The 26,279-nt window shown below is 42.1% G+C and overlaps 1 protein-coding gene across 1 annotated transcript; it reads left to right on the top strand.

The window, feature by feature from the left end:
- Window positions 1-7,880: 7,880 nt before the first annotated feature.
- LOC124646944 (WAT1-related protein At1g44800-like) lies at window positions 7,881-11,937 on the top strand. Its single transcript, XM_047186978.1, has 7 exons — window positions 7,881-8,304; window positions 8,629-8,691; window positions 8,777-9,131; window positions 9,214-9,530; window positions 9,680-9,845; window positions 10,934-11,266; window positions 11,758-11,937. Exons 1-7 carry the CDS (start codon window positions 8,111-8,113, stop codon window positions 11,935-11,937), a joined length of 1,608 nt encoding a protein of 535 aa, XP_047042934.1. The 5' UTR covers window positions 7,881-8,110.
- Window positions 11,938-26,279: the final 14,342 nt, after the last annotated feature.

Genomic DNA, 26,279 nt, shown 5'->3' with positions numbered 1-26,279 from the left:
ATTTATTTTCTTCGGGTCAATGGATTCATCCTCTATGATATGAGCGGATTCATCTTCAATATATGCTTCATATTTAATGGCGTAATCTTCAATCTTCAATGGGGTTGACAATTTCATCGAATTCTCTATCGGAAGTAAAAAATAAACAGAAGATGTCGCAACCTTCGTCGTGATCCAGGCGTGTGTGGTCATGATTCTCTAGGCGAAACAAAGAACATGTGCTATTCATCCATTTAATTGTCTCATTTTGTAAATTTAAATATGCAATCGAATTTTCTCCACTTGGTATTATTTTTTTACACAAGATCACGTATCCATGGAGCCAACACTCGGGGGCTCGACGACGACTTTGTCCTTGGTCACAATTGCAATAGGACGTCTAAGCAATGATTATGACATCGTCCCAGCAACACTCGGGGGCTCGGCGGTTTCTTCATCAACGACTTGGTGGCCTTCACATACGTTACTCGACAGTTTCTACTTTGACACTACTTATTCGTTGTGCCCGACGATTTCATCGACACTTGGGGGCTGCGCCGAATAATTTTCTTCAAAGAAAGGAGGCAACAAAATATAGATGGAAAAATCTTCAAGTCTACTGACTCGTCATTTATTTCAATCGCATACTAGCTGAAAAAATTACTTCAAGGGAAGTTGACGAAAAAATTCTTCAAAGAAAGAAGACGACAAAATAGAGATGGAAAAATCTTCGAGTCCGCAGACTTGTTATTTATTCCCATCGACAGCACCGGCGGTGTACCCGACGATAATATAGAAAAACCCAATACATTTGGCTATTGCATCACGCCCGAGAAAAATATAGAAGAACCCAAAAAATGGGTCGTTCCATCAGCCGAACAAAGGCACTCGACAATATATTTTCAGAGCGCGTCCGCCGCGGTTAAAACTCTGAATGCCGTGAATTGTAAAAGGGTCACGAAGGTAAGACCACAGGATCCGTCCTGTGTGGCGTGACATCGCACCCGAATGCGCTCTCCCACTTTATCCACATCAACATATGTGAAGAAAATCCCAGCGGACGCGTTGGGTACCCGATAACTTAGTTGGAATTCAGTTTTCGATAAGTTCTAAAGCGGCACGTCCTGAATTACGCTAGTTTCCCGAATTCGAGTCCAGTGACTCGGGTCTGAAGTAGGTTTATCCGGATTTGCCACAAGAGCAATTAACTGGTTCCTGATATGTCAGAAGCACCAGCCGCATTTACCAATATCCCTGTGCAATATAGATGTCGAATAAAAATTGCGATGGCCTGGAGTTGAAAAAATCAAGAAGAAAAGTCAGGGTAAGATTCAACCCGATTCTTCGATCCAATATTTTCATGGTTAATAAATCAAGGTTTCTAGACTCAACTCGACTCTGCGACTCGAGTGGAGCCTACTCCCATCGGGAGCACATGGATTTCATCAAGTTCTCCAACAGGACTCGACAATTATATCAAGTCCTCCAGCAGGAGTCGATAAAAAGAGGGGCTGCGCCCAGGAATATAGTCAAGTTCTTCATCGAGTAGTACAACTTGAGTCTATGCCCAGGTGCAAACACCTGCCCATAGACTCGGGGGCTACTCCCATCGGGAGCGCTGGTCGCGCACCCGATAGAAAAATAACTTCGAAAATCGTTGACAGCGTCTACGCTACTTATGATCTACGGCATTGACCTGATATATTTCCGGATCAATGGCCCCGCCTTGTATTTCTTCGACTTCGGAGATGATTATGATTGGAGTCTCTACGCAAGTCTTTGACTTCTCTAGATACTCAGGGGCTACTGTCATGGGCATACCTTTTGGGTACCCATTATTACCATACCCTGCTCGGCCCAATATGGAGAAGGCCCAAGAAGGCAACCTGAAGAAGTAGTCGACTAGGACTCTTGTAAAACCCTAGGCTGGTTGTATATATAAAGCCAGCCAGGGCACCCGATAGGGGGGGGGGGGATATAGACAACAGAGCAATATAGACAAGAGAGACGACATAGTTCCACCTACAGCGGCCCCCTGTAAATATACTAGCAGCACGTAGGGATCCGCCACCGAGGGGACCCGAAGCTGGGTATATCGTGTGCCCAATCTCGCTCCCGGAATCTCCATCATCGCTCTTCTCCGAAACCCAAGTCTACAATCCGTAGGCATTGGCGAGGTGATCCCTCGACACCGACGACCAGGGGCAAGCGCCGCCCGTCGGCGTCTTTCTGCACGCCGCGAAAGCTTCCTGACCGAAGTCCATGCCCGATCGAGGTAGTCCCCAAGGGTTACCGTTGCTGGCCCCGCCCCAGGAACGGGTGCCGCTGCGCCGGTCCCCGGCTCAAGCTCACACTCGTCTACCTCCTCCTCATCAAAGCACTCGCTGGCCAGAGCGCAGAAGCGACCACCGCAGGGCGTGGAGCTCCCTGGAAGCGCGGAGGCCGGCGGGGCGGCGCACCACTGCGTCGTGCCCGTGGTTGCCTCAGAGTCGCCTTCCAGAGAGCGCGAGAGGAGAACCTAGCGGTCATATTCCCCAACGGGGTTCTTTTCTCCCACACGCGGTCCTTCACAATGCCATACTTGTGTGATGTCTTATTAGGCTTTTCGGTGCTTGTGTCTGTGTCCTGGCAGAAAAATCTGGACCAAAAAACAATCAAGCAGGTCACAGCCATATCGTGCCATAAATTGAACTAGCCGGCACCGAGACATATAATCCCACGAAATCGACATCGTCCAAGCCCAGGTTCCTCCGCGATACTCTTTTTTTCTTCTTTTTCTTAGGTGCTTATTTTGCGTGGGGCTTCAGTTTAATATTTTTATTAAAAATATTATGTTTCGTTAGGGCAAACTTTAGACCAATCATTTCTCGATTAAATGTTTCGCCATCACCAATGTGTACGCCCCCTGCGACACCGCGTTCCTCGACGAGGTCAGGTCTCTCGCTGACCTTGATGGCGTCCCGTGGCTGATTGTTGGGGATTTCAACGGACTGGAGCAACGACAACTTTGATGTACGTGATGCCGATGGTTTGAACGGCCTCACCGATGACTTGGAGTTGCAGGAGCTGCCGCTGCTAGACATGCGGTTCACCTGGTCGAATGGACACCTTGATATCGAGCCCTCATCAATTCCGCTAGGGTGGGGGGGGGGGGGGGGACGGCTGTTCAACACCGCGCACCTGCGAGCCAAACCTTCCGATTTGAACGCTCGTGGGTTTTTCGTATCGTGCCTTGGTGTCGGACATGTGGGCTCGTCCCCAGAACCGTCTGCGTCCCTTAAGTGGGCTCGTGCGGCCTCGAAGAAGTGGGCTCGCGCACGTAAGAGGCCCGCGGAGGTGGTTTCAAACTGTCGGTGGGTGATCGACCTCATGGAGGAGTTTCACGCGCTCCTTCCTGCAGACGACATGGTGCGGGCGCACCTCTATGAAGAGTACAAGTGCTGGGTGGCGTCAGCCTTCCCTTACGCTTGCCACGTCGGATTTTTGCTTAGTTGGAGGAGAGAGAATTAAGAAATAGAAAGTTGTCTTCCCTTCTCTTACGAAATAAGAGAAGACTATTTTCTCCATTATACCATTTGTCTTCCCTTAGCAACGCAATTTTCTACGAAAATTTAATTAATTCTCATTTGTTGCTAAGGGTGACAATAAGAGATAATGCATTGTACAACTTATATATATTATCTTCTCTAGATGGCGTGGACTGGTAAGAGGATGCTAGTCTTCCGTAGTATTGTACATGCCCTTAGCGTGCGTTTGGTTGCTGACTTAAGAGGGATGGGATGGATCATCCAGATTTTTGGGGATGGAATGGTCCATATTTGGTGGTCCCATATTCCGTTTGGTTGGAACAATCTAAGTGGGATGGAATGAAATGAGTTTAGGTTATAATACTTAATAACTATTGATTAACTTGCAACTTGATTCTAATGCCTTTTTGATACCATAATTTTGCAGCCCTGATCTTCTCCCCTTGGTGGTAACGCTTGTGTGGGCACGTCTAGACATTGGCATCACACAATATTTCACGCCATTAATCGCTCCGCGAAGGTACCATTTGCGTATGCCAAGTGATCGTAGTAGCTCGTCACAAGCTTCCTGTGGCATCTTCAACTGTGTGAACTAGCAATTTTTCTGTAGGGCGCTTGCCCTGGAAAAGTCCCAGTTGAACCTGGGTACACGTGAACCCAGGTGGGAAATGCATTTTCCAAATGTTAAAAAATTCTGAAATAAAAATAACGGGGTACGTATGCATGTTTCATGTGTGCGTAGAAAGTTTTCGCGGAGAAACCACTTTTTTATTTCAGAATCTAAAAAAGACAAAATACGTCACATATATACTGCTATATAGCCCTGCAAAATTTCACTTTTTTGCCGAGGCAAAACAAGGTTTTTTCGTCACGAAACTCATGTCCAGGGCACATGTTTGAGATCACATTTGCATTCATTTTGTGTTTCGATTTTTAAAACATGTTTTTACATCACAAACACACTTTTGAAAAAGTGGGTTCACATGCACCCAGGTTCTGAAAAGCCAGTCCCGCTTGCCCTCCTCTATTTTGTAGTATCAAGTTCTATTCTGGCACTTCACCTTCCCAATTTTGTATCAGGTTTTATCCCCACCTTCCCGCAATTTGGTATCTAGATTCTGTTCATGCCTCGGTTTAATTTGTTTAGTTCGACATAGATGTAAAACCACAGTTATGCGAGACCAATGAGCAGTCATGCACTACTACTATTCGATATATCAGGCTCGAGTCATTCTTATTCTTGGCATATATATTTTTCCAACAAAGGAAATGATTGTCATTCGTAAAGGCCTTTCGGCTTATTATTTCCAACAACTTAACTAATGTTAATTATCGCCATATAGCTTTTCTTGCAACAATTGTCATTTCGCGATATCCTGGCTCGAGTCTGATTTTATTCTGAGTCTCTATCTCGATCTTGTTGCGCCACTAAGTTGGTCCGAATATGGATGCTTCATTCCTAAACAGCACCAAGTCCTTGGACATCAACTCAGCACATGCATCTGTTCCGTGCGCCCTTGCTTTATTTAAAGCTAGCTCCACGTCGACAGATGCCCACATCTCCTTAAACGCATCTAGTCCTTCACCTTAATTTGTGGTACTCCCTTCGATCCCTTTTAATTGACTGTACTAATTCCGAATCAACTAAAAAGGATCGGAGGGAGTACATGAATGTACATTCATCAACCACCAACCGGAAGTATACTTCTCACTGCTCTGATACAACATTTCCATAATACTCTTTTTATGTCGAAATATAGGGTATATTACTTCTGTCATGTCCTAAGTCAAACTTTGACCAAGTTTATATATAGCTAAAAATATCAACATCTATACCTAATGCTAGACTAATATTATTACACTAGTAGAAAAACGGCCAAAGGATTTGAACTTTAGTACCGATTTCCTTACTAACCGGTACTAAAGGTTGCGAACCGGTACTAAAAGTTGCATTAGTACCAGTTTCGCTGCCCAGGGCGACGGCAACTTTTAGTACCGGTTCGTTGGGATCTTGTTTCGCGCCAAATTTGAGACGGCGGTGGGGCCAGCGCTACACCTTTAGTACCGGTTCGTATACCAAAATTTTAGATTCCATGCCTATCAATCTAATTATCTAACCCAGAGGCCGGCTGGTTGTTAATCCGGCAAAGTACCGGCTAGTTGCACTTGACTAACAGAGCACCAGTGGTCTCTTTAAAAAAAATGGAAACAGTTTATTTCTTGATATCCAAATATAATGAAAAAAAATTCATCTCATATACACATAGAGTAAGTACGCTACAAGTTCCGTTAGAAAAGATGTTGTATTTTAAGCAACATATAAAAGATAAAGTTTGAGATAAATAGGAGTTTTTCTTTTTGCAGCCCAAAATTTGACGCCCTTTTTAGCGAAAATTTGCACGAGTACAGGTCAGTGTACGTATTCACGGATATTTTTTATTTTTATTTTAAAAGCTTCAAACTGCCATAAAATAAAATAAAAAACCGACCTCCAATTGGTTCGAGTGACACAAATCCTCTTTCACTACCTATTTCATATGATTATGTGTTGCACCTGAATGACATAAGAATTATTATCTCACTATCCCACTACGCCTTTGACTGACTCCTATCTCAGACAGTCATGTAAATTTACCCGTCTAAGATAATTCTTCCACATCATAGAGCATTGCATTGTTTCCAGATTACCTTTTGTGAACTTTATTTTCATTAAATTTGCAATAATTAGGTTATATGCATATTTGAAAGGCAGATATCCGGAAAAGCTTCCATGACCTACCTCAAAAAATAAAGCTTGCTACATAGGCTCACCATACATTTGGATACATATGGAAGCGTATAAATATAGCTCAGACGGCGTAGAAATAATTTTTTTCAATGATCTACATTGATAGGTATAGAAATGTTTTTTTCAATGATTTTTTACCCGGTTAGCCAATTTGTAGATTCTCAAAATTCCAAATGTAAATATGAAAGCAGGAACATTTTAGTTTTCGCCCGAAATTCAGAATTTTATATATTTTTTATTTTTTTAAATTTAAATTAATAATTCCTTCCTGCATAAAGATTACTATTACTTAACCATAAAGGTTAGTAAATTTTTAGATTTACAAATTTTCAGGAAAAAACAAATTAAAATTTAAAATATATTTAAAAAGTAAAAATAATTAAAAATTTATTGTTTATTTATTTATTCAATATTATTTTTACATCTTTACTTTTGTTTATTAAAATAATCATGTGGAATTCAAACAATAAAGAAGTGTGATATCGTGACCAACATGTTAATAGGATTGATATGATACTACTAGCAATAACATGCGCGCGAAGTACTTGGAAGTGAGATGGGAAGGAACTCGGAAGTTAAGTGTGCTAGTGCTGGAGTATTGAGAGGATGGGTGACCGAGCGGGAAGTTTGACCACGAGTAAGTAATTTGACTAGAGATGAGTGTAGTTAGAGATTAAACTTGTCAAATAACTAAAATATTAGAAATTCTGAAAAAATAGATAAAAAGAGGGAGTGGAAAATAATTCGAAAAAATAGATAAAAAGAGGGAGCGAAAAAATAGATAAAAAAATTTGATATAAAAAAATGGCACCGGTACCCTTTAGTACCGGTTCGTAAGAAACCGGTACCAAAGGGGAGGAGGCTTTAGTCCCGAATCTTTAGTACCGGTTACAAAATCGGTACTAAAGGCCCTCTGAAACCGGTACTAAAGAGGGGTTTTTCTACTAGATCCACCATGAAATATATTTTCATATTGTATTTATATATTTGGTATCGTGGATGTTGATATTATTTACCCATAAGCTTGGTCAAACTTCCTATCCTAGTATAAAACTAATCGTATAAGATAAAACATTGGCAGGAGACAATGTAGCTTCGACTGAATAGTAGTGGCACATATTTCCATCATAAATTTTGCTTTATTATATACAGACGACCCGACATGGTCGATCCATATGCATACAACGGGGTCCAGAACATATGTATCATACATAACAATACTACTGCTTAAAAATAACAAACTGATCAGATAAAGCGTGTATAATAAATACGCTCGTCCGCTAGCTCACTTCAGCGCCGCATACTGGAGTTTTGGAGAAGCAACCCAAGCTAGAGCGTGTGACCTTGGCCGCGCCACAGCCTCACATGTTGGGATTCTCACATGGATCGATCACATCAAATCAGACGCACACAAGGTCGCAAAACTTTTGCAAAAGTCACGTGTCATGCCCGTCTATTTTTTCTCTTTATTTCTGTCAAATCCCACGGTTACAACTTGTACAAATCACACGTATATGTGTGTATATATAGGACCAAAGCCTACTAGCTGGCCGACCCAAACTCAAACCGATCCAAACTCAGCTAAACCTACTCGTACAAAGACTCAACTAGTACCCTAGTACTACTCGGACCAGCTAGCACTGACTACATGGCATGCAAAGCCAAGCCGACTAGGAAACTTGCCTAATTAACCTGACTAGACTTAAACGCTAACTCTTTTATTAAAGGTTAGATTATTGCTAACACGGCCGGTGCGTGTGAGCAGTGTGCCTCGATCATCTCTGTCCGTCCGTGTGTGTTGAGTACGTGCTGGATCATGGGCGTGGGGAAGAAGGTGCTGGACGACGTGAAGCCGTACATGATGATGGTGCTGCTGCAGATTGGGTACGCCGGCATGTACATCGTCTCCGTCGCCTCGCTCAAACAGGGCATGAGCCACTTGGTGCTCGTCACCTACCGCAACATCGTCGCAACCGCCGTCATGACGCCCTTCGCCCTCATCTTCGAGAGGTTCAGGTACCTAGCTAGCTGCGCTGTTTTCTCTCCGGCGATTCATAGATACAAAGTGTTCGAGTACTGGTTTGCATGATATGACACTTGTTTTTATTTTCTTATTACTCGAGTTGTAAGTACGTACACCCGGTAAGTAGTGGCTATATATTGACTTCTAATTCCTTCTTTATTACTCCCTCCATTTCATAATTCTTTATTACTCCCTCCATTTCTAAGTACTAGTAAGTATAGCTAGGTACACCCGGTAAGAATTATGGAACGAAGGGAGTGCTAGTAGTTAGTCGAAACTAATTAATTTCAATTTTGCTATATTAATTGTAGGGGACTGAGACCGAAGATGACAATGCCCATCTTCGTCAAGGTCTGCAGCCTCACGTTACTCGAGTACGTGAACAAAGTTTAGAGCTAGATGTCCACTTATTCGAGGACAGAGGGAGTAAGTACTAGTACTAACATGGACGACCTGCAGGCCTGTGATTGACCAGAACCTGTACTACCTCGGCAATAAGTTCACCTCCGCGAGCTTCTCCTCTGCGCTGGTCAACATCCTCCCCACCGTGACCTTCATCATGGCCATCATCCTCCGGATGGAGAAGCTCCGATTCCGGAGCCTCCACAGCCAGGCCAAGGTCGCCGGCACCATCTGCACCGTCACCGGCACGGTGCTGATGATCATGTACCACGGCCCCGTGGTGCAGTTCCCGTGGGCTCACCACGCCGACCCGTCCGCGGCCGCCGCCGCCCAGAGCAGCGCCACCTGGCTCGCCGGCACCGTCATGATCATCGCGTGTTGCGTCGCTTGGGCCGGCTTCTTCGTCCTCCAGGTAAAGTTGATGGACGGACCCTTGAATTAGTTAGTCTCCGGCCCTGCCGAGCGATGAACCGACGTGACCGTGACGTGCGCAGTCAAACACGCTGAATAGCTACCCGGCGCCGCTGACGCTGACGTCGATAATCTGCGCGATGGGTGCCGTGGTAAACGCCGCAGTTACGCTGGTGGCGGAGCGCCGGAACATGGGCGCCTGCTGGGTCATCGGCCTCGATACCCGCCTCTTCACCGTCGTCTACTCCGGCATCGTGTGCTCCGGCGTGGCGTTCTACTTGCAGGGGCTGGTGACCAAGACGCGCGGCCCGGTGTTCGTGACGGCGTTCCAGCCACTCTGTATGCTCATCACCGCCGTCATGGGCTCCATTCTCCTCAAAGAAGAGACCACGCTAGGAAGGTACGTATCAAAACCAAATTAATAATTTACTTGCTCGTCCCCTTGATTAAGCTCCACCATGTTTTAACGAGTAGTTTTTTTTAAGCACACAACTATCTGATTATATTAATTAATAACCAATTTAATTACTCCAGTTTCTGTGGTCACAGTGTGATTGGCGCAGCGATCATAGTGCTCGGCCTCTACTCCCTCATCTGGGGCAAGAGCAACGACATCCTCGACAGCAAGACGGCCGCCGAGAATCTGGCCCTGCCGCTCACTTCGGTCGTCGCCAACGGCAACAGCAGTAACGGCGGCGCCAATGGTGGCAGGCATGTCGCCGATCGATGACGTGGAGACACCGGAGCTGGTGAAGGGTGTGATCTGCTACTAGCTAGCTGTGGCCATCCGTTGTATATCGCGCGCATGCATTTCGTCGATCTCTCGTGTATGATCAAGCTAGAGTAACTTGTAATGCAGAAAAGAAGTTGCATGTGTCCTACGTTGGTCTAGTTTCTTATTTTACATTTTGACTTTGAGATCTATATATGTAGCTGGGTAATAGACCAGCCTGTGTCGTGCGTGCATGTAGTGCTGCTTCCCTCTGCTATTGTAGAGAGGGAATTAATTTACTACTTTTGATTGAACTGATCGTGATCGCTTATTTCTGGTCCACGTACTGCGATTAATAGCTTTAATTTGTGTGCAATAATATATCCCAATTTCTATTTCCTGGCTGACCACTATTTGGCAATCGGCGCGCTCACTCGTCGCGAGGTCATGTGGCCCCAGATGGAAATAGTGCGGATCCCTATCTAACGGACGAGGTAACCACAAATTTCCCACCTCCACTTTCTTTTGCCTGTCGGCCGTTGCTAACCACTCTCCGCTCGTCTCCACCGAGGCCGCCGCCAACAGCGCCTTGTCCCCTTCCCTCGGCCGTCCCACTGCCATTGCAGACGACACCCTGTCCCCTCCGCCTCCTACCCAATCTGCCACCATCAACCTCGGCTCCTACACCAGATAAAGCACGGAGCTCTGCCTGGCAGGGCTTCCATCTAGGTCTGACCGGCTGTAGCTGCAGCATCACCTTCCACACTCGAGTCTATCACCCAACTAAGCAGCAGATAGACGTATGGCTCTCCCCTCATCTGATTCCCCCTCACTTTTTTTTTGCGGGAAGATTCCCCCTCACTTTGATGCGCCATCTCCATATTGTGCTTCTTTGTTTTTCTTGAGTAGTAGACATATGCAATCAATTTTCTTGAATTGGATTTTTTATGGAGTTACTTTTTCTGGATCGGCAGATGCACTTACACTTATATTGCGTAACAATTAGAATTGGGTCGGGAGATATTGAGCTAGACTCTAGGCTTTAGTAATCTAAATTATAGTTGTTTCATATTTTTGTGACTGGAGTTCAGATTCAGGCGAAAGCTGCTAGCGGCATCGGCGACAACATCGCCATCGGTCGCGTCATGTACTACGGGAACATCCCCTTCATGCCGGCTGTCAAAACATGGGTTCTGGCTGCCGTCAACCCTACCGCCTACACGGTCATCCCGTTTGGTGAGTTCCACATCTTCATCGGGTGGACCGGCCAGGAGGCCGGCTTCGACTCCAACAACAACCTCCCCGCCCCATCGGCGGAGATCAAGACGCAAGCCGGATCTGGTTCTACCCTTTCTGCAGAGGCGGCAGAGTTCCGGATCAGGCTATCAGCTAAGGCGGATGCCGAGAAGTTTGTCAAGACCTGTGTCGGTTGTCAGTTGTATTCGAGTCAACCGCATGTTCTAGCTACAGAGCTGAAGACAATGCCTATTACCTGGCCTTTTGCCATTTGGGGGCTTGGCATGGTTGGCCCTTTCGTGACAGCTTCGAGTTGATACACATGTCTACTCGTTGCGGTGGATAAATTCATCAAGTGGGTTGAAGCAAAACCCGACGGCGCTATAACTACAAAGTTCGTCAAGGATATAGTTGTCAGGTATGGTATTCCACATAGTATTATAACTGACAATGGCAGCAACTTGTTCCAAGGCAAGCTGAACAATACTGTGGAGAGATGGGTATCCACCTAGACCTAGCCTCTATATCTCACCCGCGGTCTAATGGACAGTGTAAGCGCACCAATGGCCTAATCCTACAAGGTATCAAGCTCCGTCTTGAGACGCCTTTGCAGTGAGCATCTAGGGCTTGGGCACAAGAACTGCCATCTGTACTCTGAAGCTTACGAACTGCTCCTAAGATATCAACCGGCTATACCCCTTTCTTCATGGTGTATGGAGCAGAAGCTATCCTGCCCAGTGATATTCTCCACAATGTCTTGCATATTACCGCCTACGACGAGGAAGATGCAGAGTTAGCCAGACAAGGTGTTGTTGACCTCCTTGAAGAAGAAAATTTGCTAGCCGCCCAAAGAAGGTGACCTAGTCCTTCACTTAAAGAAGAAGAAGAAGAAGAAGAAGAAGAAGAAGAAGCAACAGCAGAAGCTTTCCCCGCCTTGGGAAGGACCGTTTGTAGTCAGCAAAGTGCTGCATAATGGATCATACTACTTCGTCGATATTCGCGAGAAGGAAGAACAGGAAGTCAAGGAGAGGAAGGGCACGTTAGACGAAGAATCCTCATCCTCATACGATGAATTTTCCGAGTCAAATCATCCATGCAATATAGCACAGCTACATCCCTTTTATTTTAAGATTATTCCTGCAATATATGATCATATAATGAAATAAAGTTGTGTTTCGCTCATATTTTCTGAGATCATGCCGTCTTACACTTTCTTTCTGTTTGATCATATTCTATGCTATCAATGAATACATGAAAGTACACCTGCTCGTGTTTATTTCATATGATACGCCACCTTGAATAAAAACGCCGCCTAAGGGCATAAGCCTAAACTTTTTCCGGATTGGGTCACGTCTGGCTGTTTATGTGTAGGCTATTTAGTAGTACTAGATTTAAATGTGCGCCTTGGCGCACGATCCCGTGAAATTCGCAATGATTTAAATTTTATACAATGATGATAAAATAAATTGGAAAAATGGTAATAGGTTTCTTTGATTTTACAAAACAAAGTCTATAAGATCGAATTAGGATAATGCACACGGAATAGCAAACATTTATATACAATAAGGGTAATAGAAGAATATTATTATAGTAACTAACACTCGATGTGTCTGTTAGGAGTACGGAAGCAACATCAAAAACAACATCTACATAAGCTGCTTATAAGCGTTGTCGGTGGCATTATTTTTAGAGGCCACACCATAGAGGAAACGTATATTTAATAGGTACTTGCACCACCAAAACTTAACACTGCTGCAATGAAAAGATAATCAACCAATAGTTAAATGTGAGCCACATATAAGAAACGGTAAGAGAAGAAGATTAGCTCACGTTTGATACAACAGAATACTATAATCTTAGAAGCAATTTGACAATAAAGAGAAGATAATAAATTACCATTCAACTTGTACATGTAAAACGGTCAATAGCTATTGGGATGCCTTAAAACCATCAATAGCCATTGGGATAACACGAAATGAATTTGAAGGAAACAATGCATTCACACTAAGAACAGTTTGGGAAACCAACATGCAAGCACACATTCTAAGTCAAAGGACATGGTATAAAACAGGAGGTCTTCCATTTATATGATCAGCAACAGGCAAAGCACTTCCATCAGCTTCGCTAATTGGTTCAGACTTACCATAACCTGCAAAATTTATGTGGAATGAAGTAAAGAAATTATTCAACAACTTATGTATTTCAAAATACAAATGTACAGCTAGAGTTTTTTGTATTATAAAAATGAATATGGCTGCCTAAGAGATAACCGATTCCTCGTCTTTTAAGTTTTAAATCAAATACACATACATGTAAAAGAATTTAATTTTCCATGCTACAATACTTCAAATGTCCATGTGGTTGGATTTTGGTGTGGTTCCAAGAACTAAGGAATCATGGTGTGATCAAACCATCTTCCATCAAGAATTTAAGCATACAAAAGGATCCATGGAGAATCTTTCCAAACAGAGAGAAGATCCACAATTGAACACACAAGCAGGAGCAAACACATAAAAGGAGAAATGCAAGCAACATATATATAGACTTGTACTGCTCACTTATTATATTTGAAGTTCATAAATTATTCTAGCAATTTGATATAGGAAAAGAAGAGATGTGGGTATAGGAAAAGAAGAGATGCAAGCTACTGATACTGAGGAATCAGGAAAGCATGCATATTACGACAAATTAGAGTAACATGTATATAAGTGGTGGAGGATCATCTTTTCTATAAAATACACAATAAATCAAAGAAAATCATCTTCACATAAGGTCTGAATTAAGATATCCCAATCTTGAATATGTTGTTCTTGGTTAATGCATGCACTAAAGACAATATCTTACCTGGTAAGCAATCAAAGAATCGCGGATGCATCAAGGGAAAACATCAGAAATATATGGAAAGACAAAGCAAAGAAAAGGGGCATCCAGTACCTTTGTTTTCTAAAATAGCCACTGGGCATTGAACTCGTCCCTCTGACCTTGGTCGCATTTCACCGAATAAATAAAGTTGATGAGAAATTTTGCTGCGAGGGAAATTTCCTTAAACATCCGTAATAAATAATATATTTTTCAAGAATAAACTTCTTGTAATTATTTCATCAAAATTGAATGCACAAAGATAAAATTTTAGAACAAACTCATCTCTGTTTTCTACCATCAGTAATCTCACTCTTGAATATTGAAGTGGTACATCTCTTCTAGATGTACTTAAGGATTCTTGACATGTATAACGCAATTTTGACATGCTCAATCATCTTGGGAAAAATAATTCCTTGCAAGTTTAAGAATGTTTACCTAGCACATATCACTCGTATACTTCCTCGCTAACATATATACAACAGATTCCCTTCTTTCCTAGTTGTCCTGATCAAAATCTGAGTCTACGGTATTGTTCATGATCTAAACTGTGTCACTGCTCATATACACTATGTCACTACCACAATTTATTAATCTCCTATGACAATAAAGTTTCAAATTTTATTTAGTTCATCACCTTTCTTTTAAAGGCACACACATGAACATGACTATACCTATGGCCATAATATGGTGAATGTAAAACTAATTTTTTTGTTCATATGCCCAAAATATGAGAAGAGCAGAACGAACCCGACCATGGAAGCCAGAATGGGAGCATGACAAATCATCCAGGAATGTGGTGTTTCAGATTGCTATAGGCTAAATTAGTGATGCCAAAAAACAATCCCCAAAAACCAAAGTTGCAACAAGAAGCAACAATTTCAGGAAAAGACACCATCAACAACCACAAAATTACAAACCAAGCACACCCCAAACAATTAACACTCATATCTAATAGATTTCAGTTCAAAACTAATGACCTGGCAAATCCTCAACATCACTTACCTTGGCCAAGCAGATGTTCCAGCTGGTACATGTGGAATAAAAATTCTCAGAGCTTGATCGAATATGACTTATTATGCCTCTACTCCGATTCCTTTTAATAGAAGAAAAATACTTTAACAGGATGAGGCGTTTTGGCACCCGGGAGCATATGCTCCCGGTTTTTGAAATGTCTTCTAAACACAGTTGGAAACATCAAAAAATTCTGAACAAAAAATTGATGTGTACATCTCGACATCATATGTGTTTCGAAAGTCGTTTTGCGGAAAACTGACAATTTGCGTGAATGTGCAAAAAAAAAATTTGGTGCTTAAAAAAATCTTTTCACAAGAAATTTATTTGTCTTTTTTACATAGGACACAAAAAAGTAGTTTTCCGTGAAATTTTCCATGCACACATATAACATATAATGTTGACACATAAGGCGCCATTTTTTGGTTTAGATTTTTTTGACCATTTAATTTTTTTCCTATGTAGCAGGAGCATATGCTCCCATGTTCAAAAGTGTGTTTCCACTTTAATAGTCGTAAACAATTTTGCCGATGACATGATTTTTCTCCCGCCTTCCCAAATGTGCAGGAAAACAATGACACTCATAATATTTTTGTGATTAATTCTATAGATACATATGTATATACACATGTACACAAGTAGCTATTGGTAAAAATACGAATCATGGCATATAGTTAGCTCGATCAATATAAGTAAATTGTTTCAAATGTCTTCCATGGATCTTTCAAACGTAAATATTATTTAGTTTTCTATTGTTACCCTAATATTTTTCTTGCAAAATACATAATTTTTTAGGTATTCGATCATCTTCTATCAGTTTGTCGCTTTCCAGGGTGGACGCCGTGTGTCCTCCGCGGTACCACGATGCAATATGGAGAAATTTTGGAGATGGAGGGGCGGGCGATCGTGGCGGGGCTCCGACAGCCAATTCCTGCATCGGTTCGTCCTTTCCCACCATGCCATGCTTCCTTCCTGTGCCGGGCGCCACAAAATTTATTTTCAAGTACATGTATACATTTGATTGTTTCCTAACTATCAATTTAGTTTATTTGAAGCAACTATGAGCCAAATGTAAATGCGAACATCGGTATGCGCCTTGGCGCACCACCCCGTGGACTTTGTGCTAATGTTTATTTTCTATACAGGGAGAACACAACATATCATATGTCTTCAATCAGTTTGTCGCTTTCCAGGGCGGATGCCGTGTGTCCTCCGCGGTACCACGACGCAGTAGAGCGAAATTTTGGAGAGGGAGGGGCGGGCGATCGTGGCGGGGCTCCGACAGCCAATTCCCGCATCGGTTCGTCCTTTCCCACCATGCCGTGCTTCCTTCCTGCGCTGGGCGTCACGAAATTTATTTTCAAGTACATGTATACATTTGATGGTTTCCTAACTATCAGTTTAGTTTATTTGAAGCAACTATGAGCCAAATGTAAATGTGAACACCGGTATCATTACTTCAAAGCTAATTAAAGACCATATGCCATTAGAACTTATGTGCACCCTAATCATCAGAAGAATGAATTTGCCTCCTCACTATAGTACCACCATTTTCAGCAGCAACGTCTCAACCTTGCCGCTCGACCAGTGGACATACCACTGAACTCACCCACTAACTGAAGACACATGTGAAAATTAATTTCCAGACATGTATCACATCAACATAAAATTTATTTAAAAGGAACATCATTGTTTATCTATCTCAACTAAATCAAAATATAAAACCTAGAATTTCATCTCATTTTGTTCTCAAAATAAGGAAATACTAAAAAATAACCAAAGCTAGAATTGATACATAAAAACAATGAAAACATTGGAGAATATATGCAAGAGCAATTTTTTATAACCTGTTCAAATGAACATGTAAAAAAAATAGTGGGGTATTTTCTAGAGATGTGCACACATGATAATTCAGATTACAAAGTCATTCGCTCTCTTTATTTTCAAGAATATTATTAATCCATTTGTTTCACAATATGTAAGACACAGTTGAGGCAACCTTATTTTGGAGACACCATTGAATAGTATCTCACAACAAGAAATCAGAGTCTAGCAAGCTTCTTCCTATAGTGTTCTTCTGCTAGCAACCTTGGCGCACATTCCTCGACTTTCACAATGATAAATGATTCAGCAGCTACTATATTAATCATGCACGGAAATCTATTTTGTGTAAGCTGTAGAACTTACTCATTCCAAAGGAAGTACACAAACAATTGAGCACGAAAGAATGCTAAAAAGCAACACACAGGTAATAAGGTGTGGTTGGGCCTGGTATTACATATATAGAAGCCAGATGTACATCATTTTAATATGCAGTGGTGAATATTTATTATATTAAAAAAGAACTAACTGAAGAACAAAAAGAAACAAGAAGTGCTAATTTTGTTCTTTATCCTATAATAAAGTGGCCTGGCCAAAAAAACACTTAGGAGTATATCTGTTGATAGGCCATATTGATGGGCCGGAATGAGTAAGCGGTGTTCTCCTAAGTGTTTTTTTTTTTGGTCTTTGTTCCCTTCTTACTCCGTTCAGCACAACAGAATCAGAAAGAAGCTGGCCGTAGAAAAAGAAATAAAGAATTGCACCGCTCATCGGCAAATACAGGGATGGGAATCGGAATCCCCTTTTTCTCTAGCTAACTGACAATGCTTCCCATCCCTTGGTGGTGAGTCTTTCGTCGTCTCTCCAGAACTTGTGCCACCATGTTCCACATCGGCAAGATAGCAGAATGGGGATCAGCATGCAGGGAGAAGCGGCATCTCGCCGATTTCGCGAGGCCGGCCATGGAATTGCGCCACTGTGCGGCCTCGTGAGGGAGCTGGGGTAGGGAGGAGGCAGCTGCTCCAATGGGTTCGCATCGTTCCTCCCGTCGAAAACTTCCAAAGCTGCTGCACGGCGTCGCAGGCATGCTTCGCCTCTGCCGCGGTCATGCTGCCGTGTTGCCCTGCCAGCCGCTGCAGGCTCCGGCGCGGTCCACAACTGCGGCTAGTTCACCTGGGGCCGGCAGTTCAGCCCGGCCCTCCTCTTCCGTGCTACCCTGGTCCCTTCCCAGGCCTCCAAGAGGTTGCCGCTCTGCCCGCCCGCCTTCTCCTCCTCTGAGTGCGCCGGGTGAGTGCTGATGATTCTCTCCGGTGCATCTGTACTCTGGAGATTAGACTCTTGTTGGGGCGCCATAAGGTCCTGTAACTGTATTTATCGTCTTGTTGGTCGTTTTGTTCAGACTCGGCTGGTTTGCTCTCTTAATCTTTGATTATCAAAAATGACGATGCCGAAGTGTCTGCTAGGAGACCATACTCTGATATATTACCTTCCACTATGCAGGCACATGTTCTTATTTACTTTTGCACTTATCCTTATTTTCACATCGACTCTGTGTTGTATGCAGTTCTAAAGCTTGAAGGTATAGGATCTATATAGTGCCCCTTCGTTGGGGTCTTTCCATTGTTGTACACACTTCTGCCCCACCAATATTGTAGTGTATTCTCTGAGCTGAATTAGTACCTACAAATAATTTAATCATGTTCAGCTAACTACTTCAATTTTGTCCTCCGCATGTTGGTACTTATCACTTATACGTACCAGTGTTTCATATGATGTGTGTGCTCTGTAAGGTACCGGCCTTGGTACCCATTATGATACCTCGACAGACCATTCATATGTTTGGTGTCTTGTGGATCTTATGGCTCATGTAAATGTTCATGTTTTGTAGTGCTTTATCACTCATACGCTGCTACCTTAGTATTCACGCTTCTATGCACAAAGTTTTTTTCGCCGACTTGGATGCCGGCATGTCCGAACGGAAGCTGGTGCCGCTGACAGGATGAATTACGGTGTTGATTGCCTAAGCCATATCTGCAACATGGTTTTTCGCATGGTATTACTTTTATCCTCTATGTGCTATCAAGTGTGATTAGCTGCGCAGAACTCTCCGTTTTCAAACCACTGAAAATTTATTACATAATATATTCTAATATTCAATTTGCAGAAATTCTATGTTCTTTTGTCCCAGCATACACATGAAGGAGAAGAGCTTGGAGGCTATGTTAGAGAATGGAGGAACATACCGATGTTACATCTGTCGAAATCATAGAGGATCAAGTTAATTCGGGAGCACTTAACATGCCTGCTGACTATTAACAGGTATGATTTTCTGGGCAAAATTTACTAAGAGTAAGCTTCTTTGCTTGTAGCTAATATATCAGTCTGCTTCAAATTCTATTATGAAGTATAGAGCTAATTTTCTTCCGAAGTAGGCAGTTTAATTTCAGTATATCGAAACCTTATATGTTTGATCATAAAAGTGAAGCCAAATAGTAAAGAGAAAACAAAAATGCCAAATAGTGAAGAGAAAACAAAAACTGTAAGCTGACTATTAAGTTAACTCGGTCACAGGAATTAGAAGTAACATAAAGATGTGTAAGGGTGCGATTTAGTACATTGATTGCAATCACATAGTGACAAACTGACAACACATAATCTAACATTATGTGTAAGTACATGGACTAATCCACAAAAGCGTATCTGTACTTGGTTGACTGTTGTAGGATGGTAAATATCTGCAGTCAACATCGAAGAACAGTGAGCGGATTTTGTGGACACACCCTTGCACCGGAAAAAGGAAATTGTGGTTAAGACCCTTAGCCTCTTAGCATGGACAACATAAAGCCGTTCTCACAGTCGGCACATATAGCTACAAAGAATGGACTTGACACTAAGAGGAACCCCTGCAAAAAGAAAATTAAAGACAGGAAACAGTTTCATTGAGTGTACAATATATTTAGAAAGGTGCACAACACGAATAAGACTAAGAAATCTGCCTACATATATATGATACAGTAACTTAGTATGCCAGCTGGAGCATACAAATTGCATCAAACAACAGAAAGTTTTTCTAATTCTGAAACATAATAAAAGGGCAAAATTAAGGAGAGAAATTAGACGTAAAAGTACAATACATGGGCAAGGAAAATGCACCTCAAATGTACACATAAAAATAAATACCTATGCACATGTCTTCTAGAGATTATTAAGTACTTCTTGGTATACTATATTTCTTGTTTCTGTTATAGTGTTGTTGGTTCCCCATTTTCATCAAGTGCACCTTCAACCCTTTTCTCGAAGTCACTCTTGATATAGCAATATAAGGTTGACCATGAGAAAGAGTAGTTTTTGGTAAATAAACACCAACCTTGTCAAGTGTCTGCCCTTGACTCTTATTAAATGTCATTGCATCTCCTGCAATGAATAACTTGGTGCATATAGATTCTTATGGTAACCTATAACTTGGAAAAATGACGAGAGGGTCTTTTCTTTTCTTTCCGAAAAGGGACAATAACCCCACCTCTTTGTGGAGAAGGATGTCTTCAAGATATGTTAATAAGACCAAACTTTGTCGTCTGGCGCAGTTTTGGCGCCACCTCATGCTTCTCCTAATGGGCACCAAGCATGAGGCAGCAACGGCAGCCCACGAACCTCCTATTGAGCGCCGCAAAGGAGCCACACAAGAGGTTTTGTACAATAGAAAATCATAGTCAGTAAGTACCAAGTAAAGCAGCTCTGAATTAGGGAGCTATATTTGACATCCAATCTGATTAGGTAAAAACATTCCACAAAACAGTTTAAGGTCATCTGTAAGGTGACGCCAACACGTAAATGCTACTATGACCCAACTGTGTTAGCACTATTTACATAAAACCACAGCCATAGTGCTAGCTTAACATGTATTGTAGGAGACATGTAGCAAGGAGGTCGATAAGTAATCTCTTTTTAACCTGGCTTACCACATGCCACCTTCTTAATATCTGAAAATGCACTGGTGGCACCCTCTTAAGACTAAGTAAGTATATAACCGATGCAAATTTTCATTCAGTAAACGGTTTAGCTGTACTCGAATAGAACAAAGTTGTATAGGAGGAAATCATCATATACCCCAAAGTCCATCCAGCCATTGTGCTTTGGTCTTTACCGGCGAGGCGATACAATCTGATAGAATCAATCCACGCCAGTAAAATCCCAGCGATAAATTAGTTGTGCCCTATAAATCATCGATGAAATATTAACATGGAGATTTTGTTTGTTGTGTGAACACTAAGGAGATGGGAGAGACATCTACAATATTAAAGGAAGACATCAGATTTGTAAAGTTTTCTATTTAGTGGTCAGTTGGGTACATCAAAATTTAGAGTGGCAACAACAGAAATATACTATTTTCAGGACACTCATGATGATAAGACCATGGCCTGAAATTATCAATCAAAGAGCATTGGTAAGTCAGAGTGATCAAAGATAAATTACACATAAACCCTCCTAAACTCGATCAAATGAGAAAGATATTGTAGCAAATGAGAAACTGATAGTGTTACTTAGCAATGTTGACAATGTATATGAATTGCAACTTTAATCAAAATAAAAATGAATTGCTTTCTGCCACCTCCCTAATTTTCAGGTGTAGTTGAAAAAAGAACCGCCAACTCAAAATATAACAAAGCTCCACCATTATGCCATAACCTATTAACTAAAGAGAAAGAGCGTGAGGGGATTGGGGTTGGCGGCTAGGGTTTCCACCATGGGCTGCACCTTTTATATGACCGCCGTGAAAGAATGGACGGCCAGGATTCGCTGTGAGGTGCCATAAAACGGACCTTATGTACAACGATGCAAAATACAAGTGCACCTGGGAGGTGCTATAAAACCGTGGGTATCCCAATTTGGATAAAAGATGTCAACCAGAAGGCAAGGTGCACCTTTAATACACATGCTCAGCCGGCCTTCACCTATCTTCCATCTACTCAAAGCCAAGTCAAGGGCAGGGGGAACGTAAATTAGATTGAGTGGGAGCCCCAAGACAAAATAAGAAGATATACTTTATGACCTTATGTACAACGATGCAAAATACAAGGGAGTAATTAATCCATACTTCCTGAACTTATAGACAAAGATGCAGAAGATAGAGGCATCAGCAAGATAGATCAATGGTATTGGTACCTTCGAAAGTGGCAAGGTCACCAGTGCCATTAGACAACAACAAGAATACCTCGGCGGCTACAACCTTAAGTCCAACGAATGGGTCGATCCCATGTATCACTGTCTTCAGTGAGAAGCATATTAAATAATATATCAACAATACATTGTTCAAGACTCCATCACCCAAACACATATAGTACCTGTAAAGAACGGAAACATTACCAGCTGAAGTACAAATAATATGCAATTGATAGGACCAGAAATTTCTATAAAACAATCTCACTAAATATGATGGTTGCTGACAACATATCATAACCAAAAAGGATATCAGAATGTGCAATTTGACGGTATATGTAGTAGCACTCAGAACTAAGGGTAAATGATAGTAAATAATGAAATTTACCTAACACGTGTTCAAGTAACTAAATAGTTCAAAACCTGAACTGAAAACATCACAGGGAGCTCCAAACAATAATATTTTGGTAAATTGTGCTTCAAACGATGAAAAGTAGGGAGGCATAATAAATAGGGCTTGCCCTCAAGATGGTCGCTAGGAACATCAGGATCATTCCATAGGAGTCGAGCAGCTCGTTCCACATTTCACTGCAGCGTTCTAAGTAACATGTTCCAAGCAATCAATGTATCATGTCAAACATCCTAAATATATTTATAACAAATGATGAGCATATGAGAGATGGGTGTACACATGAATAACCAATATATAAGCCTTCAAAATTTTCATGTATCAATTTTGTCCGCTAATGGAGATGTACCTGAACCACAAACTCGATCCTTTTCCTTGATTGAGAAACCACTTCATATCCAAAATACCATAATCCATGTTGCCCATTGGACACAGTTGCCCAGCAACATCCTATATATCTTCATAGAAGGAAAATCCTACCTGGTCAGCAGACTGTCCTCATATCCATTGCATATAGAAAAGAATCACCAACACATATGAGCTCTAAATAAGAAGATAGAAGCAGTAGGCATGGAGACGCTCTGGCCTATTACTGGTAATCTGTACAGAAGAGCAAAAAAGAAACCAAATTAAACATTAAAAGAGTAGGCATTGGTAAAGCAGCAAGATAAGGGGGAAATGAGAACAAATTGGTGAGCAAACCTTAAAAGCTTGCAGAAACACCAACACATGGTTAGATTCAGTCATATATTCACCTCTGATTTCTTAACTTATTTAAAACTTGTACATGTATAAGAAATTCAAAACTAAACTGGTGGATGAGACACAATCGCATGGTGTATTCAGTTTGACCCAGAAAAATACAAGTGGCATGGCTCCACATAGAGGCTAATAAAATCTGATATATGACGTTTGTAACTCCGATTATACTTACAGAATTCAGCCATGTACCTGATACTCAACGTTGAATGTGCCTGATGCTCCACACAGAGAACTTTCAAATCATACTTGACCTTTTAGCATTGTCTGCTACTAATACTAAATTTTGAAATACACAGTTATAGAATGTACAATCATAATTGATATAGGTCCGCGGCTGCAATTTTTCTAAAAAAAACTCAATGCCGGGGAGGAAAGTTACGTTGGCGATGAACTCAAGTTGTTGTCATGTGGCATTGCAATAGCCCGCGGCCTCCGTGTGCTTCCATCCATCAGCTGGCAAACAATTAGAGAACCAAGAATACATCAAGGGAAAACATCAAAAATATAAGGAGAAACAAAGCAAAAAGAGAACACCTAGTGGGCATTGAACTCATTCCTCTGACCTTGGTCGAGTTTCAACAAATAAAGAAGTTGATGAGATTTTTTGCTGCTAAGAAAATAACCATCAACAGTTATAATAATATAATTTAGCTTTTTGGAATAAACTTCTTGTAATTGTTTTATCAAAATAGAATGAACAAAAAACTTAATAGAACAAACTCATCTCCCTTTCTACCGTCGGTAGTATCTGAAGGAGATATGCCCTAGAGGCAATAATAAAGTGGTTATTATTTATATCTTTATGTTTATAATAAATGTTTATATATCATGCTATAATTGTATTAACCGAAACATTAGTACATGTGTGATATGTAGACAAACAAAGAAGTCCCTAGTATGCCTCTTAACTAGCTTGTTGATTAATGGATGATTAGTTTCATAATCATGAACATTGGATGTTATTAATAACAAGGTTATGTCATTGTATGAATGATGTAATGGACACACCCAATTAAGCGTAGCATAAGATCTCGTCATTAAGTTATTTGCTATAAGCTTTCGATACATAGTTACCTAGTCCTTATGACCATGAGATCATGTAAATCACTTGTACCGGAAAGGTACTTTGATTACACCAAACACCACTGCGTAAATGGGTGGCTATAAAGGTGGGATTAAGTATCCGGAAAGTATGAGTTGAGGCACATGGATCAACAGTGGGATTTGTCCATCCCGATGACGGATAGATATACTCTGGGCCCTCTCGGTGGAATGTCGTCTAATGTCTTGCAAGCATATGAATGAGTTCATAAGAGACCACATACCACGGTACGAGTAAAGAGTACTTGTCTGGAGACGAGGTTGAACAAGGTATAGAGTGATACCGAAGATCAAACCTCGGACAAGTAAAATATCGCGTGACAAAGGGAATTGGTATTGTATGTGAATGGTTCATTCGATCACTAAAGTCATCGTTGAATATGTGGGAGCCATTATGGATCTCCGGATCCCGCTATTGGTTATTGGTCGGAGTGAGTACTCAACCATGTCCGCATAGTTCACGAACCGTAGGGTGACACACTTAAAGTTGGATGTTGAAATGGTAGAACTTGAATATGGAATGGAGTTCGAATATTTGTTCGGAGTCCCGGATGAGATCCCGGACATCACGAGGAATTCCGGAATGGTCCGGAGAATAAGATTCATATATAGGAAGTCATATTCCAAGTTTGGAAATGATCCGGTGCATTTATGGCAGGTTCTAGAAGGTTCTAGAAAAGTCCGGAAAAATGGCACTATGGAAGGTGGAGTCCCGGAGGGAGTCCACTAGCATGGCCGGCCAAACCCTAAAGGGGAGGAGTCCAAGGTGGACTCCACCTTGGTGGCCGGCCAGCCCCACCTCAAGGAAAGGTGGGAGTCACACCTTGAGTAGGACTCCCCCCTTGAGTAGGTTTCCCACTTTTGGGAGGTTTTAGTGTTGGGGTCTTATTCGAAGACTTGGACTAGAACTCTTGGGGCTTCCACCTATATAATGAGGGGCATAGAGAGGGGGCTGACCACTTCAAGCCTCAGCCTTGGCCGCACCCCTTAGAGGGCCGGCGCCCAACCCCCTCTCTCCCCAAACCCTAGCGGTCTCTCTCCTCCACCACATCCCGCACGCTTAAGCGAAGCTCCGCCGGATTTCTCCACCACCACCGACACCACGCCGTCGTGCTGTCGGATTCAAGAGGAGCTACTACTTCCGCTGCCCGCCGGAACGGGGAGGTGGACGTCGTCTTCATCAACAACCGAACGTGTGACCGAGTACGGAGGTGCTGCCCGTTCGTGGCGCCGGAACCGATCGTGATCAAGATCTTCTACGCGCTTTTGCAAGCGGCAAGTGATCGTCTACCGCAGCAACAAGAGCCTCATCTTGTAGGCTTTGGAATCTCTTCAAGGGTGAGACTCGATACCCCTCGTTGCTACCGTCTTCTAGATTGCATCTTGGCTTGGATTGCGTGTTCGCGGTAGGAAAATTTTTGTTTTTCTATGCAACGTTATCCTACAGTGGTATCAGAGCCGTGTCTATGCATAGATGGTTGCACGAGTAGAACACAATGGTTTTGTGGGCGTTGATGCTCTTGTTGTCTTTAGTTTGAGTACTTTGCATCTTTGTGGCATAGTGGGATGAAGCGGCTCGGACTAACTTTACATGACCGCGTTCATGAGACTTGTTCCTCGTTCGACATGCAACTTGTATTGCATAAGAGGCTTTGCGGGTGTCTGTCTCTCCTACTATAGTAAAGATTCAATTTACTCTTCTATTGACAACATTAGTATCAACGTTGTGGTTCATGTTCGTAGGTAGATTAGATCTATATCGAAAACCCTAAACCACGTAAAATATGCAAACCAAATTAGAGAGCGTCTAACTTGTTTTTGCAGGGTTTGGTGATGTGATATGGCCATAATGTGATGATGAATATGTATGAGATGATCATTATTGTATTGTGGCAACCGGCAGAAGCCTTATGGTTGTCTTTAAATTTCATGTTGAGTAGTATTTCAAAGTAGTTGTAATAGTTGCTACATGGAGGACAATCATGAAGACGGTGCCATTGACCTTGGTGCTTCGCCGACAATGATGGAGATCATGCCCGTTGATGATGGAGATCATGTCCGTGCTTTGGAGATGAAGA

Source organism: Lolium rigidum, chromosome 4 (assembly GCF_022539505.1).
Source record: "Lolium rigidum isolate FL_2022 chromosome 4, APGP_CSIRO_Lrig_0.1, whole genome shotgun sequence".
In the NCBI taxonomy this organism is placed as follows: Eukaryota; Viridiplantae; Streptophyta; class Magnoliopsida; order Poales; family Poaceae; genus Lolium; species Lolium rigidum.
The sequence above is the reverse complement of the archived record's forward strand: the minus strand, read 5'-3'. Positions and strand labels throughout refer to the sequence as shown.